The sequence below is a fragment of the Scyliorhinus torazame genome, chromosome 18 (assembly GCF_047496885.1).
Source record: "Scyliorhinus torazame isolate Kashiwa2021f chromosome 18, sScyTor2.1, whole genome shotgun sequence".
Taxonomy (NCBI): domain Eukaryota; kingdom Metazoa; phylum Chordata; class Chondrichthyes; order Carcharhiniformes; family Scyliorhinidae; genus Scyliorhinus; species Scyliorhinus torazame.
This window is the reverse complement of record NC_092724.1, coordinates 168783325-168803825: the sequence shown is the minus strand read 5'-3', so window position 1 is coordinate 168803825 and position 20501 is coordinate 168783325. Positions and strand designations below refer to the sequence as shown.

Below are 20501 nucleotides of genomic sequence, written 5' to 3'. Positions count from 1 at the left end.
CACCCCCAATCCTCCCCAAAAACTACCACCCCCAATCCCCCAAAAACTGTACCATCCCCAATCTCCCCCAAAAAACTGTACCACCCCCCAATCGCCTCCCCAAAAACTATACCATCCCCAATCCCCCCCCCAAAAACAGTACCATCCCCAATCCCCCCCAAAAAAATACCATCCCCAATCGCCTCCCCAAAAACTATACCATCCCCAATCCCCCCCCCAAAAACAGTACCATCCCCAATCCCCCCCAAAAAAACAGTACCACCCCCAATCGCCTCCCCAAAAACTGTACCATCCCCAATCCCCCCCCCAAACTACCATCCACAAACCCCCCCCAAAAAAACTGTACCACCCCCAATCTCCCCCAAAAACTACCATCCCCAATCCCCCAAAAAACTGTACCATCCCCAATCCCCCAAAAACTGTACCACCCCAATCCCCCAAAATCTATACCACCCCCAATCCCCCCCAAAAAACTGTACCATCCCCAATCCCCCCCCAAAAACTGTACCACCCCCAATCCCCCAAAAACTGTACCATCCCCAATCTCCCCCAAAAAACTGTACCATCCCCTCCCCAAAAAAACTGTACCATCCCCTCCCCCAAAAAACTACCATCCCCAATCTCCCCAAAAATCTTTACCACCCGCCAATCGCCTCCCCAAAAACTACCATCCCCAATCCCCCCCCCCAAAAAAACTGTACCAGCCCCAATCCCCCCAAAAAAACTGTACCACCCCAATCTCCTCCCCAAAAACTGTACCATCCCCAATCCCCCCCAAAAAACTGTACCATCCCCTCCTCCCCAAAAAAACTGTACCATCCCCAATCCCCCCCAAAAAACTGTACCATCCCCAATCCCCCCCAAAAAACTGTACCAGCCCCAATCCCCCCCCAAAAACTGTACCATCCCCAATCCCCCCCAAAAACTGTACCATCCCCAATCCCCCCCAAAAAAACAGTACCACCCCCAATCGCCTCCCCAAAAACTGTACCATCCCCAATCCCCCCCCCAAACTACCATCCACAAACCCCCCCCCAAAAAACTGTACCATCTCCAATCTCCCCCAAAAACTACCATCCCCAATCCCCCAAAAACTGTACCACCCCAATCGCCTCCCCAAAAACTGTACCATCCCCAATCCCCCCCAAAACTGTACCATCCACAAACCCCCCCAAAAAAAACTGGGCCATTCCCAATCCTCCCAGGATGGATAATGTGCCCAATCGCTCAGCACATCTGTGCCACCCCAAACACCGCAATAATTCAAAGACACACCCAAATCCCCGAAACAGCAACACCTCCGCTCCTCAGCTGGACCCCCTCACTCCCGCCCGACCCCAAAATTCCAAGTCAAGCATCTGTTAACATGAAAAGGAACTTTGGGTGATTTTGACCTTTCTGAGGGACGCACTTACTCTGACGGTGTGTGCCTGTCCCAGGCGCACCGGATTCGCCAGTTTCACATGGATCTGAGCACAATGGAATGAGCCATAGACACCAACCACTTCCAATAGGCCGTCATTGTGGCTGAAAGGGAAATAAACCCAGTTCAATGGCAAAGAATAAACTCATTCAACACATTGAAAAAGTCAAAAAATACAGGAGGTTGCTTAATGAAAGGTGATATGCTGAACATCGACATTTCAGAGTTTGAGGAATGTATTAGTAACCTGTGTTCAGAGACAAACAAAGAACAAAGAAATGTACAGCACAGGAACAGGCCCTTCGGCCCTCCAAGCCCGTGCCGACCATGCTGCCCGACTAAACTACAATCTTCTACACTTCCTGGGTCCGTATCCCTCTATTCCCATCCTATTCATGTATTTGTCAAGATGCCCCTTAAATGTCACTATCGTCCCTGCTTCCACCACCTCCTCCGGTAGCGAGTTCCAGGCACCCACTACCCTCTGCGTAAAAAACTTGCCTCGTACATCTACTCTAAACCTTGCCCCTCTCACCTTAAACCTATGCCCCCTAGTAATTGACCCCTCTACCCTGGGGAAAAGCCTCTGACTATCCACTCTGTCTATGCCCCTCATAATTTTGTAGACCTCTATCAGGTCTCCCCTCAACCTCCTTCGTTCCAGTGAGAACAAACCGAGTTTATTCAACCGCACCTCATAGCTAATGCCCTCCATACCAGGCAACATTCTGGTAAATCTCTTCTGCACCCTCTCTAAAGCCTCCACATCCTTCTGGTAGTGTGGCGACCAGAATTGAACACTATACTCCGTGTGGCCTAACTAAGGTTCTATACAGCTGCTACATGACTTGCCAATTCTTATACTCAATGCCCCGGCCAATGAAGGCAAGCATGCCGTATGTCAACTTTCTGTTTTAGATCACTTCTCGGCCTTTTGGCTAAGATGAGCCAGTGTAATGCCTGGATCTGGAATGTCTCTCTTGGGACCATGAATTGGATTCAATTTGAATTGGTTTTCGGAGCAGGCGAGGAGCTGGATTCGGGTTTGCCCCGCCCACACTCTGAGCTCTGGCTTTGTAACTCTGATAAAGTAATTTAAAAAATCTTTCTCTTTTTAAAATCACAATGGCCACCTTTACAACACTAATGTCACATGGGGCATTCGCATTGCCCCAATCAGTTAATTAAAAACTCCCAAACCTGCAACCAACAGGTACTGAGGAAACATTGGCAGGATCAGACCAAGTCAGTGTGGATTGATGAAGGGGAAATCATGCTTCATAAATGGACTGGAATTATTTGCGGATGTAACTGGTAGAGTTGATGAGTGGATGTGGTATATTTGAACTTTCAAAAAGCTTTTGCCAAAGTCCTGTATAAGAGATTAGCGCGTGAAATTAAAATGCATGCGATTAGGGGCAGTGTATTGAGATGGAGAAAACTGGTTGGCAGATAGGAAACAAAGAGTAGGAATTTATCAAATTGGCAGCCAGTGACTAGTGGGGTATCGCAGGGATCGGTGCTGGGACCCCAGCTATTCACAATATATATTAATGATTTAGATGAGGTAACAAAATGCAACATCTCCAAATTAGCAGATGACACAAAGTTGGGTGGGAGGGTGAGCTGTGAGGAGGGTGCAGAGATGCTTCAGTGTGATTTGGGCAAGTTGTAAGGGGGTAAATGAATGGCAGGTGCAATATAATTGTGATAAATGCGAGGTTATCCACTTTGGTAGCGAAAACGAGAAGGCAGATGATTATCCGAATGGCCATAAATTAGGAGAGGGGAATGTGCAGCGGGACCTGGGTGTCCTTGTGCACCAGTCGCTGAAGGTAAGCATGCAGGTGCAGCAGGCGGTAAAGAAGGCTAATGGTATGTTGGCCTTCATTGCGAGAGGTTTCGAGTACAGAAGCAGGGATGTGTTGCTGCAATTGTACAGGGCCTGGGTGAGGCCACACCTGGAGTATTGTGGGCAGTTTTGGTCTCCTTCTCTGAGGAAGGATGTTTTTGCTCTAGAGGGAGTGCAGCGAAGGTTTACCAGACTGATTCCTGGTCCCAACATGATTCAGGTGAAGACAGTCCCATGGGAACAGATCCCTCCTTCCCCAGTACTCGTGTCAATGTCCCATGAAATTCAAACTCATTTCTCCCACACGTGGGCCAGGAGAATATGGTGCCCGGCCCGCTAAGTGGATGAAAATAGGTCTTAATGACTCACTTACACCTCCTGCTGGCAAAGGGCGTGAACCCCGATCCTGCCGCCAGCGGAGACCGGAGCATTGGAAACAGATCGGAGCCCGGCACCAATCCCATTTTCTTCATTCATGTGGGATTCTACACCTCACCGGGAACTCCACGAGGGGCAGTGCGAGGTGGAGAATTCCACCCAGCGTCTAACAGGAGAAGTCCAGCGGACCAAGCTTCTCAATAGCCTGAAGTTCAGGTTCCACTGCAGCTGTACTCCCCCATCCTTATCCAGTGATGTCAGTGCAATCCAGGCTCCAAGGCTTCTTGTACACAAATCATCATCACTGGATGATGCTCAGAGCTTGAACTGAACTGTAGCGGAGGGTGGATTTTGAATATCCTTTATATTACAATTCACATAGAAACATAAATAGAAAATAGAAACAGTCAATTCAGCCCCTCGAGCCTGCTCCATTCATTCTGATCCTGGCTGATCATCAAGTTCAACACCCTGATCCCGCCTTCCCCCCATATCCCTCGATCCCTTTAGCCCCAAGAACAATATTTAATTCCTTCTGTAAATTACACAATGTTTTGGCCTCAACTACTTTCTGTGGGAGTGAATTCCACAGATTCACCACTCTCTGGGTGAAGAGATTTCTCCTCACCTCAGTCCTAAAAGGTTTACCCCTTATCCTCAAACTATGACCCCTAGTTCTGGACTCCCCCCACCATCGGGAACATTCTTTCTGAATCTAACCTGTTAGAATATCATCAGTTTCTATGAGATCTCCTCTCACTCTTCTAAACTCCAATAATCCTAACCCACTTAGTCTATCCTCGTATGACAGTCCCACCATCCCAGGAATCAGTCTGGTAAACCTTCGCTGCACTCCCTCCACAGCAAGAACATCCTTCCTCAGGTAAGGACACCAAAACTGCCCACAATACTCCAGGTGTGGCCTCACCAATGCCCTATACAGTTATAGTAAAACATCTCTATTCCTATTCCGAAATCCTCTCGCTATGAAGCCAACACACCATTTGCCTTCTTCCCTGCCGGCTGTACCTGCGCGCTTACTTTCAGCGGCTGATGCACGAGGACACCGAGATCTCGCTGAGTATCCGCCTCTCTCAATTTACACCCATTCAATAATAATCTGCCTTCCTATTTTTGCTACTAAAGTGGATAATCTCACATTTATCCACACTATAGTGTATCTGCCCACTCACTCAGCCTGTCCAAATCCCGCTGAAGCATCTCTGCATCCTCCTCACAGCTCACCCTCCTCAGTATCATCGGTCAATTTGGAGATAATACATTTAGTTCCCCCATCCAAATCATTAATATATAATGTGAACAGTTGGGGTCCTGGCACAGATCCCTGCGGTACCCCACTAGTCACTGCCTGCCAATCAGAAAATGACCCATTTATTCCAACTTTTTGCTTCCTGTCTGCTAACCAGCTTCCTACCCATCTCAAGACACTACCCATAATCCAGTGTGCTTCAACTTTACATGGCAATCTGCTATGCGAGACCTTCTTGAAAGTCTCAAAGTCTAAATAAACCATATCCACCGGTTCTCCCTGGTCAACTCAACTAGTTACATCTTCAATGAATTCTAGTCGATTTTTCCAGCATGATTCCCTTTCATAAATCCACGCTGACTTTGTCTGATTACACCCCTGCTTTCCAAATGCTGTGCTATACAATCCTTGATAATGGACTCCAGCAACCTCCCTACTACCGATGTTAGGCTCTCTGGTCTATAGTTCCCTGTTTTCTCACAACCTCTCTTTTTGAATAGCGGGGTTACATTCGCTACCCGTTAATCTGTAGGAACCATTCCAGAATCCAAAGAATTTTGGAAAATGACCACCAATGGATCAACTATTTCTAGGGTTACATCCGTAAGTACTCTGGGATGAAGATTATCAGGCCGTGGATTTATCCTCCTTCAATCTCATTAATGTCTCCAAAACCATTTCTCTACTGATACTAATTTCCTTCGGCTCCTCACTGAAACTTGTGCTTCTCAGAGCTTCCGCTACATTATTCATCTTCCTTGGTGAAGACAGAAGCAAAATACGAATTTAGTTCCTCAGCCATTTCTTTCTTCCTGTTGTGAATTCCCGTTTGACTGTAAGGGGCCGACATTAGTTTTTATCAATCTTATTTTCTTTACATACTTATAGAAACTTTCAGTCAGTTTTTATGTTCCCCACTAGCTTACTTTCAAATTGTATTTTCCCTTCTTAATCAATCCCTTGGTCCACCTTTGCTGAATTTTAAACTGTTCTCAATCCTCAGGTCCATTGCTTTTTCTTGCTAATGTATGCTTCTTTGAATCTAATACTCTCTCTAATTTCCCTTGTGAGCCATGGTTTGCCCACAGTTCCCTTTCTACTCTTGCGCCAAAAAGGAATAAACAGCGTTTGGATTTCACCTATTTGTTCCTTGAATGCTGCCATTGCCTGCCCGCTGTCCTTCCTTTCAGTAATGTTTCCCAGTCCGTCATAGCCAGCTCATACCTCATCCCATCATAGTTACCTTCACTGAGATTCAGGACCCTGGTCTCAGAATCAACCACCTCACAATCCAGCTTGATAAATGTGATTGCTGTCACTATTTTAACTCGTTTAAATACATCTGTGAACCTGAAACACAGAAATGAAGAGGCCATTCTTCCCATCAAGTCTGCTCTGCCATTCAATTTGATCATGGGGAAACTGTACTGTGTGTGCGGCTGTACTGAGTGCGGCTGTACTGAGTGTGCGGCTGTACTGAGTGTGCGGCTGTACTGTGTGTGCGGCTGTACTGTGTGTGCGGCTGTACGGTGTGTGCGGCTGTACGGTGTGTGCGGCTGTACGGTGTGTGCGGCTGTACGGTGTGTGCGGCTGTACGGTGTGTGCGGCTGTACTGAGCGTGCGGCTGTACTGAGCGTGCGGCTGTACTGAGCGTGCGGCTGTACTGAGCGTGCGGCTGTACTGAGCGTGCGGCTGTACTGAGCGTGCGGCTGTACTGAGCGTGCGGCTGTACTGAGCGCGCGGCTGTACTGAGCGCGCGGCTCTACTGAGTGTGCGCGGCTGTACTGAGCGTGCGGCTGTTTGTACTGTGTGTGCGGCTGTACTGAGTGTGCGGCTGTACTGAGCGTGCGGCTGTACTGAGTGCGTGCGGCTGTACTGAGCGTGCGGCTGTACTGAGCGTGCGGCTGTACTGTGCGTTGCTCTGTACTGTGTGCGCGGCGCTGTACTGAGCGTGCGGCTGTACTGAGCGTGCGGCTGTACTGAGTGTGCGGCTGTACTGAGTGTGCGGCTGTACTGAGTGTGCGGCTGTACTGAGTGTGCGGCTGTACTGTGCGTTGCTCTGTACTGAGCGTGCGGCTGTACTGTGCGCGCGGCTGTACTGAGCGTGCGGCTGTACTGTGCGTGCGGCGCTGTACTGAGCGCGCGGCTTAACTGAGTGTGCGGCTGTACTGTGCGTTGCTCTGTACTGTGTGCGCGGCTGTACTGAGTGTGCGGCTGTACTGAGCGTGCGGCTGTACTGTGTGCGCGGCGCTGTACTGAGCGTGCGGCTGTACTGAGTGTTGCTCTGTACTGTGTGCGCGGCGCTGTACTGAGCGTGCGGCTGTACTGAGTGCGCGGCTGTACTGTGCGTTGCTCCGTACTGTGCGCGCGGTTGTATTGAGCGTGCGGCTGTACTGTGCGTTGCTCTGTACTGTGTGCGCGGCGCTGTACTGAGCGTGCGGCTGTACTGAGCGTGCGGCTGTACTGAGTGTGCGGCTGTACTGAGTGTGCGGCTGTACTGAGTGTGCGGCTGTACTGTGCGTTGCTCTGTACTGAGCGTGCGGCTGTACTGTGCGCGCGGCTGTACTGAGCGTGCGGCTGTACTGTGCGTGCGGCGCTGTACTGAGCGCGCGGCTTAACTGAGTGTGCGGCTGTACTGTGCGTTGCTCTGTACTGTGTGCGCGGCTGTACTGAGTGTGCGGCTGTACTGAGTGTGCGGCTGTACTGAGCGTGCGGCTGTACTGTGTGCGCGGCGCTGTACTGAGCGTGCGGCTGTACTGAGTGTTGCTCTGTACTGAGTGTGCGGCTGTACTGAGTGTGCGGCTGTACTGAGCGTGCGGCTGTACTGTGTGCGCGGCGCTGTACTGAGCGTGCGGCTGTACTGTGCGTGCGGCTGTACTGAGTGTGCGGCTGTATTGTGCGTGCGGCTGTACTGAGTGTGCGGCTGTACTGTGCGTGCGGCTGTACTGAGCGTGCGGCTGTACTGAGCGTGCGGCTGTACTGAGTGTTGCTCTGTACTGTGTGCGCGGCGCTGTACTGAGCGTGCGGCTGTACTGAGTGCGCGGCTGTACTGTGCGTTGCTCCGTACTGTGCGCGCGGTTGTATTGAGCGTGCGGCTGTACTGAGCGTGCGGCTGTACTGAGTGTGCGGCTGTACTGAGTGTTGCTCTGTACTGTGTGCGCGGTTGTATTGAGCGTGCGGCTGTACTGAGCGTGCGGCTGTACTGAGTGCGCGGCTGTACTGTGCGTTGCTCCGTACTGTGCGCGCGTGCGGCTGTACTGAGCGTGCGGCTGTACTGAGTGCGCGGCTGTACTGTGCGTTGCTCCGTACTGTGCGCGCGGTTGTATTGAGTGCGCGGCTGTACTGAGCGTGTGGCTGTACTGTGCGCGCGGCTTAACTGAGTGTGCGGCTGTACTGTGCGTTGCTCCGTACTGTGCGCGCGGTTGTATTGAGTGTGCGGCTGTACTGAGCGTGTGGCTGTACTGTGCGCGCGGCTTAACTGAGTGTGCGGCTGTACTGTGCGTTGCTCTGTACTGTGCGCGCGGCTGTACTGTGCGCGCGGCTGTACTGTGCGTGCGGCTGTACTGTGCGTGCGGCTGTACTGTGCGTTGCTCTGTACTGTGCGCGCGGCTGTACTGTGCGTTGCTCTGTACTGAGCGTGCGGCTGTACTGTGCGTGCGGCTGTACTGAGCGCGCGGCTGTACTGTGCGTGCGGCTGTACTGTGCGTTGCTCTGTACTGAGCGTGCGGCTGTACTGTGCGTGCGGCTGTACTGTGCGTGCGGCTGTACTGAGCGCGCGGCTGTACTGTGCGTGCGGCTGTACTGTGCGTTGCTCTGTACTGTGCGCGCGGCTGTACTGAGCGTGCGGCTGTACTGTGCGTGCGGCTGTACTGAGCGCGCGGCTGTACTGTGCGTTGCTCTGTACTGTGCGCGCGGCTGTACTGTGCGCGCGGCTGTACTGAGCGCGCGGCTGTACTGTGCGTGCGGCTGTACTGTGTGCGACTGTACTGTGCGTACGGCTGTACTGTGCGTGCGGCTGTACTGTGCGTGCGGCTGTACTGTGCGTGCGGCTGTACTGTGCGTTGCTCTGTACTGAGCGTGCGGCTGTACTGTGCGCGCGGCTGTACTGAGCGCGCGGCTGTACTGAGCGCGCGGCTGTACTGAGCGCGCGGCTGTACTGTGCGTGCGGCTGTACTGAGCGCGCGGCTCCTTCCAATGCCAACATAAGGAAAATGGTGACCAAGTGAGAAAGTGGAGTTCTGGTCCAACATTTTACAGAATGGCAGAGCAGGTTCGAGGGGCCGAATGGTTTACTCCTACTTCTAATTCTTATGTTCTTATCCTTCCTAGCTCCAATTCCTTCCTTTCCTGCTCCCATCCCGCTCTGATTTGGCTGCAGGTTCCAGAAACTGGCTGAAAATCAGTGATTCACCTTTAACGCTTTTGTGAGATTGACATCATCAGGAGACAGGGAACCACATTCGCCAGCACGCCCCGGGGAGTGAGCTGCGTACGCACTGTACAGATCAGGGTGTCTGCACGGACTGGGAGCAGGCTGCACATGTATAGTGCACCGTCTCATTAGAGCGTCTGTATGAATGTGCATGTGCAGTACATGCAGTGTTTGATCGGGACATCTGCTTGGGCTGCTGTAGCCCTGGCCCTAAGCCTACTGGGAAAGATGGTCAAGTTACAAAGATACTAAAAAAACAACAACGGTTTTCTCGAGATTTTTTGGAAATGCAGTTTCTACAACAGGATGCTGGACGTCCCAGATCGGCATCAAAAGAACAAGGTCTGGGAAAAAGGCAAAGGCAGGACGAGAGCTAAACAAGTGTGAAGAACAACAGGCCATAAAACATTAGGAGTTGCTGTTATTTGACCAAACATTAGTACTTGTTGGGATCTGTCTGAATAAATGGATCCTGTTTCCTGGATCAGCGAAACATAACCTCAGCAATCAGAGGATCATAACACTGACATAATTGAACCTTCAAAAAGCTGGAAGAAATCGTATGAAGGAACAGGGATTCGAAGCTTCATCAGAAAAAACCCTGGGACACTAAGGGGCAATTTAGCGTGGCCAATCCACCTAACCTGCACATCTTTTGGGTTGTGGGGGGAGACCCACGCGGACACGGGAGAACGTGCAGACTCCGCACAGACAGTGACCCAAGCCGGGAATCAAACCTGGGACCCTGGAGCTCTGAAGCAACAGTGCTAACCACTGCAACCGTGCTGCCCTAGCCAACACATACACATTAGTTTGATCAGGGCATCTGCATGCACTGGAAGTGGTCTGCTCCTATGCAGGACTGCATGCATAGACCATGAGTGAGCTGCACATGCGCATTTTATCAAAGCATCTGGACAGGAGTGGACTGCATATATGCAGTACAGCACTGACCAGGGGTTTCTGCATGGACAGGAGCGGACTGTATATATGCAGTACAGCACTGACCAGGGGTTTCTGCATGGCCCAGGAGCGGACTGCATTTATATGCAGTACAGCACTGACCAGGGTTTCTGCATGGACAGGAGCGGACTGCGTATATGCAGTACAGCACTGACCAGGGTTTCTGCATGGACAGGAGCGGACTGCATATATGCAGTACAGCACTGACCAGGGGTTTCTGCATGGCCCAGGAGTGGACTGCATATATGCAGTACAGCACTGACCAGGGGTTTCTGCATGGACAGGAGCGGACTGCGTATATGCAGTACAGCACTGACCAGGGGTTTCTGCATGGGCAGGAGCGGACTGCATTTATTTGCAGTACAGCACTGACCAGGGTTTCTGCATGGACAGGAGCAGACTGCGTATATGCAGTACAGCACTGACCAGGGGTTTCTGCATGGACAGGAGCGGACTGCGTATATGCAGTACAGCACTGACCAGGGGTTTCTGCATGGGCAGGAGCGGACTGCATTTATTTGCAGTACAGCACTGACCAGGGTTTCTGCATGGACAGGAGCGGACTGCGTATATGCAGTACAGCATTTGACCAGCCTGCCTGCATGGATCAGGAGCGAGCTGCACCTGCACAGAACAGCATTTCATCAGGGCATTTCGGCGAACCAGGGGCCACAACATTCCAGTCCTCATGATGCTTCATCAGCAAAAAATAGAAATGGCACAAATCCTAGAAAAGGTACAACACAGGAGGCTATTCGGCCCATTGTGTCCGTGCCAGCCCGAGGACACCCAGGTGTCCTTTCTAATCCCACCTTCCTGCACCTGGTCCACAGCCCTGGAGCTTACAGCACTTCAGGCGCAGATCCAGGTACCTTTAGCTCAGGGTCTCTGCCTCCTACTCGGGCAGTGAATTCGACTCCCACTGCCCTCTGCGTAAAAACGTTCCTCATGTCCCCTCCACACCTTCTGCCTCTTATCTTGAATCCATGTCCCCTGGTTCTAGAATTCTCCACCAAGGGAAACAATTTGATTCTGTCCACTTTATCTCTGCTCCTCATAATTTTGTCCCCCTTAATTACGTCACCCCTCGGCCTTCTTTGTTCCAAAGACAAGCTATCGACTCTCTCCTCGTAGCCACTTTTCCAGCCCTGGCAACATTCTTGTATACCTCCTCTGCTCTCTCTCCGGAGCAATAACGTCCTTCCTGCAATGTGGCGACCAGAACTGCACACATTACTGTCAACCCGGAAACATGCCATAATCGGAAAGAGTCCTGGGGTCAGAGACGCGAGGCGAGGTGGAGCAGGCGGCAGAGCGAGGTTCCAGTGAAGAACAGAGAGAAAGAGGCCCCAAGCAGAGAAAGGGTTGCAGTTAGCAGCTTTAATCGGTGACAGTTCAACAGAAGCTCTGGCAAACAAAGGAGGCATGAGCAGCAACAGCCTTGGCTAACACCATCCTCTCCTGAAGGTGCTGACTCCCTCTCTCTCTCTCCCCTGAAGGTGCTGACTCCCTCTCTCCCCTGAAGGTGCTGACTCTCTCTCCCTCCCCTGAGGTGCTGAATCCATCTCTCTCCCCTGAAGGTGCTGACACTCTCTCTCTCCCCCCTGAAGGTGCTGACTCTTTCTCTCTCCCCCCTGAAGGTGCTGACTCGCTCTCTCCCCTGAAGGTGCTGACTCTCTCTCTCCCCTGAAGGTGCTGACTCTCTCTCTCCCCTGAAGGTGCTGACTCTCTCTCTCCCCCTGAAGGTGCTGACTCTTTCTCTCTCCCCCCTGAAGGTGCTGACTCTCTCTCTCCCCTGAAGGTGCTGACTCTCTCTCTCCCCTGAAGGTGCTGACTCTCTCTCTCCCCTGAAGGTGCTGACTCTCTCTCTCCCCTGAAGGTGCTGACTCTCTCTCTCCCCTGAAGGTGCTGACTCTCTCTCTCCCCTGAAGGTGCTGACTCTCTCTCTCTCCCCTGAAGGTGCTGACTCTCTCTCTCTCCCCTGAAGGTGCTGACTCCCTCTCTCCCCTGAAGGTGCTGACTCTCTCTCTCCCCTGAAGGTGCTGACTCTCTCTCTCTCCCCTGAAGGTGCTCTCTCCCCCCCCCTGAAGGTGCTGACTCTCTCTCTCTCCCGTAGGTGCTGACTCTCTCTCTCTCTCCCCTCTGAAGGTGCTGACTCTCTCTCTCCCCTGAAGGTGCTGACTCTCTCTCTCCCTCCCCTGAAGGTGCTGACTCTCTCTCTCTCTCTCCCCTGAAGGCGCTGACTCTCTCTCTCTCTCCCCTGAAGGTGCTGACTCTCTGTCTCTCTCCCCTGAAGGTGCTGACTCTCTCTCTCCCCTAAAGGTGCTGGCTCCCTCTCTCTCCCCTGAAGGTACTGTCTCTCTCTCCCTCCCCTGAAGGTGCTGACTCTCTCTCTCTCCCCTGAAGGTGCTGACTCTCTCTCTCTCCCGTAGGTGCTGACTCTCTCTCTCTCTCCCCTCTGAAGGTGCTGACTCTCTCTCTCCCCTGAAGGTGCTGACTCTCTCTCTCCCTCCCCTGAAGGTGCTGACTCTCTCTCTCTCTCCCCCCTGAAGGCGCTGACTCTCTCTCTCTCTCCCCTGAAGGTGCTGACTCTCTGTCTCTCTCCCCTGAAGGTGCTGACTCTCTCTCTCCCCTAAAGGTGCTGGCTCCCTCTCTCCCCTGAAGGTACTGTCTCTCTCTCCCTCCCCTGAAGGTGCTGACTCTCTCTCTCTCCCCTGAAGGTGCTGACTCTCTCTCTCCCCTGAAGGTGCTGACTCTCTCTCTCTCTCTCTCCCCTGAAGGTGCTGACTCTCTCTCTCTCCCCTGAAGGTGCTGACTCTCTCTCTCTCCCCTGAAGGTGCTGACTCTCTCTCTCCCCTGAAGGTGCTGACTCTCTCTCTCTCTCCCCTGAAGGTGCTGACTCTCTCTCCCTCTCTCTCCCCTGAAGGTGCTGACTCTCTCTCTCTCCCCTGAAGGTGCTGACTCTCTCTCTCTCCCCTGAAGGTGCTGACTCTCTCTCTCCCCTGAAGGTGCTGACTCTCACTCTCTCTCTCTCTCCCCTGAAGGTGCTGACTCTCTCTCTCCCTCTCCCCTGAAGGTGCTGACTCTCTCTCTCTCCCCTGAAGGTGCTGACTCTCTCTCTCTCCCCTGAAGGTGCTGACTCTCTCTCTCTCTCCCCTGAAGATGCTGACTCCCTCTCTCTCTCCCCTGACAGTGCTGACTCTCTCTCTCTCTCCCCTGAAGGTGCTGACTCCCACTCTCCCCTGAAGGTGCTGACTCGCTCTCTCTCTCCCCTGAAGGTGCTAACTCTCTCTCTCTCTCCCCTGAAGGTGCTGACTCTCTCTCTCCCCTGAAGGTGCTGACTCTCACTCTCTCTCTCTCTCCCCTGAAGGTGCTGACTCTCTCTCTCCCTCTCCCCTGAAGGTGCTGACTCTCTCTCTCTCCCCTGAAGGTGCTGACTCTCTCTCTCTCTCTCTCCCCTGAAGGTGCTGACTCTCTCTCTCTCTCTCTCCCCTGAAGATGCTGACTCTCTCTCTCTCTCCCCTGACAGTGCTGACTCTCTCTCTCTCTCCCCTGAAGGTGCTGACTCCCTCTCTCCCCTGAAGGTGCTGACTCGCTCTCTCTCTCCCCTGAAGGTGCTAACTCTCTCTCTCTCTCCCCTGAAGATGCTGACTCTCTCTCTCTCCTCTGAAGGCGCTTACTCTCTCTCTCTCTCCCCTGAAGGTGCTTACTCTCTCTCTCTCCCCTGAAGGTGCTGACTCCCTCTCTCTCTCTCCCCTGAAGGTGCTGACTCTCTCTCTCTGTCCCCTGAAGGTGCTGACTCTCTCTCTCTCCCCCCTGAAGGTGCTGACTCTCTCCCCCCTGAAGGTGCCGACTCTCTCTCCCTCCCCTGAAGGTGCCGACTCTCTCTCCCTCCCCTGAAGGTGCCGACTCTCTCTCCCTCCCCTGAAGGTGCTGACTCTCTCTCTCTCCTGAAGGTGCCGACTCTCTCTCTCTCCCCTGAAGGTGCCAACTCTTTCTCTCTCCCCTGAAGGTGCTGACTCTCTCTCTCCCCTGAAGGTGCTGACTCTCTCTCTCCCCTGAAGGTGCTGACTCTCTCTCTCCCCTGAAGGTGCTGACTCTCCCTCCCCCCTGAAGGTGCTGACATACTCTCCCCCCTGAAGGTGCTGACTCGCTCTCTCCCCTGAAAGTGCTGACTCTCTCTCTCCCTCTCCCCTGAAGGTGCTGACTCTCCCTCCCCTGAAGGTGCTGACTCTAACTCTCTCTCCCCTGAAGGTGCTGGCTCTCTCCCTCTCTCCCCTGAAGGTGCTGACGCTCTCTCTCTCCCCTGAAGTTGCTGGCGCTCTCCCTCTCTCTCTCTCCCCTGAAGGTGCTGACGCTCTCTCTCTCTCCCCTGAAGTTGCTGGCTCTCTCCCTCTCTCTCCCCTGAAGGTGCTGACGCTCTCTCTCTCTCCCCTGAAGGTGCTGGCTCTCTCTCTCTCTCTCCCCTGAAGGTGCTGACGCCCTCTCTCTCTCCCCTGAAGGTGCTGACTCTCTCTCTCCCCTGAAGGTGCTGACTCTCTCTCTCTCCCCTGAAGGTGCTGACTCTCTCTCTCTCCCCTGAAGGTGCTGACTCTCTCTCTCTCCCCTGAAGGTGCTAACTCCCTCTCTCCCCTGAAGGTGCTGACTCTCTCTCTCCCCTGAAGGTGCTGACTCTCTCTCTCTCCCCTGAAGGTGCTGACTCTCTCTCTCCCCTGAAGGTGCTGACTCTCTCTCTCTCCCGTAGGTGCTGACTCTCTCTCTCTCTCCCCTCTGAAGGTGCTGACTCTCTCTCTCCCCTGAAGGTGCTGACTCTCTCTCTCCCTCCCCTGAAGGTGCTGACTCTCTCTCTCTCTCTCCCCTGAAGGCGCTGACTCTCTCTCTCCCTCCCCTGAAGGTGCTGGCTCTCTCTCTCTCTCTCCCCTGAAGGTGCTGACGCCCTCTCTCTCTCGACTGAAGGTGCTGACTCTCTCTTTCTCTCTCCTGAAGGTGCTGACTCTCTCTCCCCTGAAGGTGCTGACTCTCTCTCCCCTGAAGGTGCTGGCTCTCTCTCTCTCTCTCCCCTGAAGGTGCTGACGCCCTCTCTCTCTCGACTGAAGGTGCTGACTCTCTCTTTCTCTCTCCTGAAGGTGCTGACTCTCTCTCCCCTGAAGGTGCTGACTCTCTCTCCCCTGAAGGTGCTGACTCTCTCTCTCTCCCCTGAAGGTGCTGGCTCTCTCCCTCTCTCCCCTGAAGGTGCTGACGCTCTCTCTCTCCCCCCTGAAGTTGCTGGCTCTCTCCCTCTCTCTCTCTCCCCTGAAGGTGCTGACGCTCTCTCTCTCTCTCCCCTGAAATTGCTGGCTCTCTCCCTCTCTCCCCTGAAGGTGCTGACGCTCTCTCTCTCTCCCCTGAAGGTGCTGGCTCTCTCTCTCTCTCTCTCCCCCCTGAAAGTGCTGACGCTCTCTCTCTCTCGACTGAAGGTGCTGACTCTCTCTCTCTTGAAGGTGCTGACTCTCTCTCTCTCTCTCCTGAAGGTGCTGACTCTCTCTCCCCTGAAGGTGCTGACTCTCTCTCTCCCCTGAAGGTGCTGGCTCTCTCCCCTGAAGTTGCTGGCTCTCTCCCTCTCTCTCTCTCCCCTGAAGGCGCTGACGCTCTCTCTCTCTCCCCTGAAGTTGCTGGCTCTCTCCCTCTCTCCCCTGAAGGTGCTGACGCTCTCTCTCTCTCCCCTGAAGGTGCTGGCTCTCTCGCTCTCTCTCCCCTGAAGTTGCTGACGCTCTCTCTCTCTCGACTGAAGGTGCTGACTCTCTCTCGCAGTTATATATATTCAGGATACAATATATATCCTTCCAAACCCCACCTTGCAGGACCCCATCCCCTGCGGTGGGTCAATTTCTGATCATGTCTTCCTCCCAGTACCTGCCTGAGGGGATTAATGTGGATTGTACCTGGCCGGGGGGGGCGGCAGCGGTTAACGTGGATCGTACCTGGCGGGGTGATTAATGTGGATCGTTCCTGGCCGGGGGGGGGGGGTTTAACGTGGATCGTACCTGGCGGGGGGGTGAGATTTGTCGCCTGTGCCTTCCCACAGCCGACAGCCTCCTCCCCAGTAAGCAATGTTGAGAACGATAATGCCCTCCAGCTTCGGCAGAGAAATCCGTTCCCCATCCAGCTCCAACTGTGGGGGTGGGGGCGGGGGAGGAGAAGAGGGAAGAAAGACAGAAATGCTGAAAGAGGCGGCAGAAGCAGTGTTAACCATACAGCGATCCATTACCATAGCCAGAGAATTTACAGTGCAGGAGGAGGCCATTCGGCCCATCAAGTCTACACCGGCCCTTGGACAGAACACCCTGCTGAAGCCCACACCTCCACCCTATGCCCGTGACCCAGTAACCCCTCCTGACCTTTTTGGACACTAAGGGCAATTCATCATGGCCAATCCACCTAACCTGCACATCTTTGGACTGTGGGAGGAAACCGGAGCACCCGGAGGAAACCCACGCAGACACGGGGAGAACGTGCAGACCCCACACAGACAGTGACCCAAGGACCCTGGAGCTGTGAAGCAACAGTGCTGGCCACTGTGCTACCGTGCCGCCCAATATTTTTTGACAGAGGGGAACTCGCTCAGCTGAGGCGGTTTGCGGTGAGTGAGCACGTTAACCAATAGCATTCGGGGCACGGGCCTCGGCTCGACAATAAAGGATCGGTTCAAATGTCTACAAATCCACTCACACCATCAGGTTGCCCTAAAATGCTTGACAGCCGACAAAATACTTATTTGAGGTACGGCCACTGACCGAGACTAACAAAGACCAGTGACCGAGACTAACAAAGACCAGTGACCGAGACTAACGAAGACCAGTGACCGAGACTAACGAAGACCAGTGACCGAGACTAACGAAGACCAGTGACCGAGACTAACAAAGACCACTGACCGAGACTAACGAAGACCACTGACCGAGACTAACAAAGACCTGTGACCGAGACTAACGAAGGCCAGTGACCGAGACTAACGAAGGCCAGTGACCGTGACTAACGAAGGCCAGTGACCGAGACTAACGAAGACCAGTGACCGAGACTAACGAAGGCCAGTGACCGAGACTAACGAAGACCAGTGACCGTGACTAACGAAGGCCAGTGACCGAGACTAACGAAGACCAGTGACCGAGACTAACGAAGGCCAGTGACCGAGACTAACGAAGGCCAGTGAGCGAGACTAACGAAGACCAGTGACCGAGACTAACGAAGACCACTGACCGAGACTAACGAAGACCACTGACCGAGACTAACAAAGACCAGTGACCGAGACTAACGAAGACCAGTGACCGAGACTAACGAAGGCCAGTGACCGAGACTAACGAAGACCAGTGACCGAGACTAACGAAGGCCAGTGACCGAGACTAACAAAGACCAGCGAAGACCAGTGACCGAGACTAACGAAGACCAGTGACCGAGACTAACGAAGACCAGTGACCGAGACTAACAAAGACCAGCGAAGACCAGTGACCGAGACTAACGAAGACCAGTGACCGAGACTAACGAAGGCCAGTGACCGAGACTAACGAAGACCTGTGACCGAGACTAACAAAGGCCAGTGATCGAGTCTGACGAAGACCAGTGACCGAGACTAACGAAGACCAGTGACCGAGACTAACGAAGACCAGCGAAGACCAGTGACCGAGACTAACGAAGACCAGTGACCGAGACTAACAAAGACCAGTGACAGAGACTAACGAAGGCCAGTGACCGAGACTAACGAAGACCAGTGACCGAGACTAACAAAGACCAGCGAAGACCAGTGACCGAGACTAACGAAGACCTGTGACCGAGACTAACGAAGGCCAGTGACCGAGACTAACGAAGACCAGTGACCGAGACTAACGAAGACCAGCGAAGACCAGTGACCGAGACTAACGAAGACCAGTGACCGAGACTAACAAAGACCAGTGACAGAGACTAACGAAGGCCAGTGACCGAGACTAACGAAGACCAGTGACCGAGACTAACAAAGACCAGCGAAGACCAGTGACCGAGACTAACGAAGACCTGTGACCGAGACTAACGAAGGCCAGTGACCGAGACTAACGAAGACCAGTGACCGAGACTAACAAAGACCAGCGAAGACCAGTGACCGAGACTAACGAAGACCAGTGACCGAGACTAACGAAGGCCAGTGACCGAGACTAACGAAGACCTGTGACCGAGACTAACAAAGGCCAGTGATCGAGTCTGACGAAGACCAGTGACCGAGACTAACGAAGACCAGTGACCGAGACTAACAAAGACCAGCGAAGACCAGTGACCGAGACTAACGAAGACCAGTGACCGAGACTAACGAAGACCAGCGAAGACCAGTGACCGAGACTAACGAAGACCAGTGACCGAGACTAACAAAGACCAGTGACAGAGACTAACGAAGGCCAGTGACCGAGACTAACGAAGACCAGTGACCGAGACTAACAAAGACCAGCGAAGACCAGTGACCGAGACTAACGAAGACCTGTGACCGAGACTAACGAAGGCCAGTGACCGAGACTAACGAAGACCTGTGACCGAGACTAACGAAGGCCAGTGACCGAGACTAACGAAGGCCAGTGACCGAGACTAACGAAGACCAGTGACCGAGACTAACGAAGACCAGTGACAGAGACTAACGAAGGCCAGTGACCGAGACTAACGAAGGCCAGTGACTGAGCCTGGCTGCAGGAACTTACCTCAATCTTCTGATCCAGGTCCTTGCAGGCTTGAATTAAACAGTCTCTGGTCCCATAGAAGAAATAAACAGCCTTTTCAAAAAGGGAAAGCAACATGAGAATGGCAGAATTGAGTTCAGAGCAGGAAAAATGTCAATCAGCCGATTACCTTCCGAGAACTACAGAGTTCAGAGTCACACATTCCCTCTGCACACTGCTGCTAAATTATAAGCTGCTCATGGAGTGTATCAAAGAACAAAGAAATGTACAGCACAGGAACTGGCCCTTCGGCCCTCCAAGCCTGTGCCGACCATGCTGCCCGACTAAACTAAAATCTTCTACACTTCCTGGATCCGTATCCCTCTATTCCCATCCGACTCATGTATTTGTCAAGATGCCCCTTAAATGTCACTATCGTCCCTGCTTCCACCACCTCCTCTGGTAGCCAGTTCCAGGCACCCACTACCCTCTGCGTAAAAAACTTGTCTCGTACATCTACTCTAAACCTTGCCCCTCGCACCTTAAACCTATGCCCCCTAGTAATTGACCCCTCTACCCTGGGGAAAAGCCTCTGACTATCCACTCTGTCTATGCCCCTCATAATTTTGTATACCTCTATCAGATCTCCCCTCAACCTCCTTCGTTCCAGTGAGAACAAACCGAGTTTATTCAACCGCTCCTCATAGCTAATGCCCTCCATACCAGGCAACATTCTGGTAAATCTCTTCTGCACCCTCTCTAAAGCCTCCACATCCTTCTGATAGTGTGGCGACCAGAATTGAACACTATACTCCAAGTGTGGCCTAACTAAGGTTCTATACGTATTTTTGGTTACACACGGGAACGAGGCAGGGGTGCCCTCTGTCCCCATTACTGTTCGCGCTGGCAATTGAACCATTGGCCATAGCGTTGAGAGACTCCAGGAAATGGAGGGGGGCGGTTAGAGGGGGAGAGGAACACCGAGTGTCACTCTACGCAGATGACCTACTGCTGTATGTGGCGGATCCTGTGGAGGGGATGACAGAGGCTATGCAGATATTGAGGGAGTTTGGAGATTTTTCAGGATATAGGCTGAATATGGGGAAGAGTGAGCTTTTCGTAGTACACCCTGGGGACCAGGGAAGTGGGATAGATGACCTGCCGTTGAGGAGAGCGGAAAGGAGCTTCCGATATTTGGGGATTCAGGTAGCCAGGAGCTGGGGAACTTTACACAAACTCAATCTGACGCGGCTGGTGGAGCAGATGGAGGAGGATTTCAAGAGGTGGGATATGCTGCCGCTCTCACTGGCGGGCAGAGTGCAGGCGGTCAAGATGATGGTCCTCCCAAGGTTTCTTTTTGTGTTTCAATGTCTCCCCATTTTGATCACAAAGGCCTTTTTGAAGAAAATAGATAGTAGTGTTATGAGTTTTGTGTAGTCAGGGAAGACCCCGAGAGTAAGGAGGGGGTTCCTGCAGCGCAGCAGGGACAGAGGGGGACTGGCGTTGCCGAATCTGGACGATTATTACTGGGCCGC

The 20501-nt window shown here is 53.0% G+C and overlaps 1 protein-coding gene across 1 annotated transcript in view; it reads right to left on the bottom strand.

Annotated features, from left to right (window-relative positions):
• dgke (diacylglycerol kinase, epsilon) overlaps positions 1 to 20501 on the bottom strand; it is a 106733-nt gene that overhangs the window by 4924 nt on the left and 81308 nt on the right. The window contains 3 exon segments of the mRNA XM_072483887.1: positions 1416 to 1527; positions 16342 to 16469; positions 19009 to 19080. Of these exon segments, the coding sequence (XP_072339988.1) occupies positions 1416 to 1527; positions 16342 to 16469; positions 19009 to 19080 (312 nt within the window).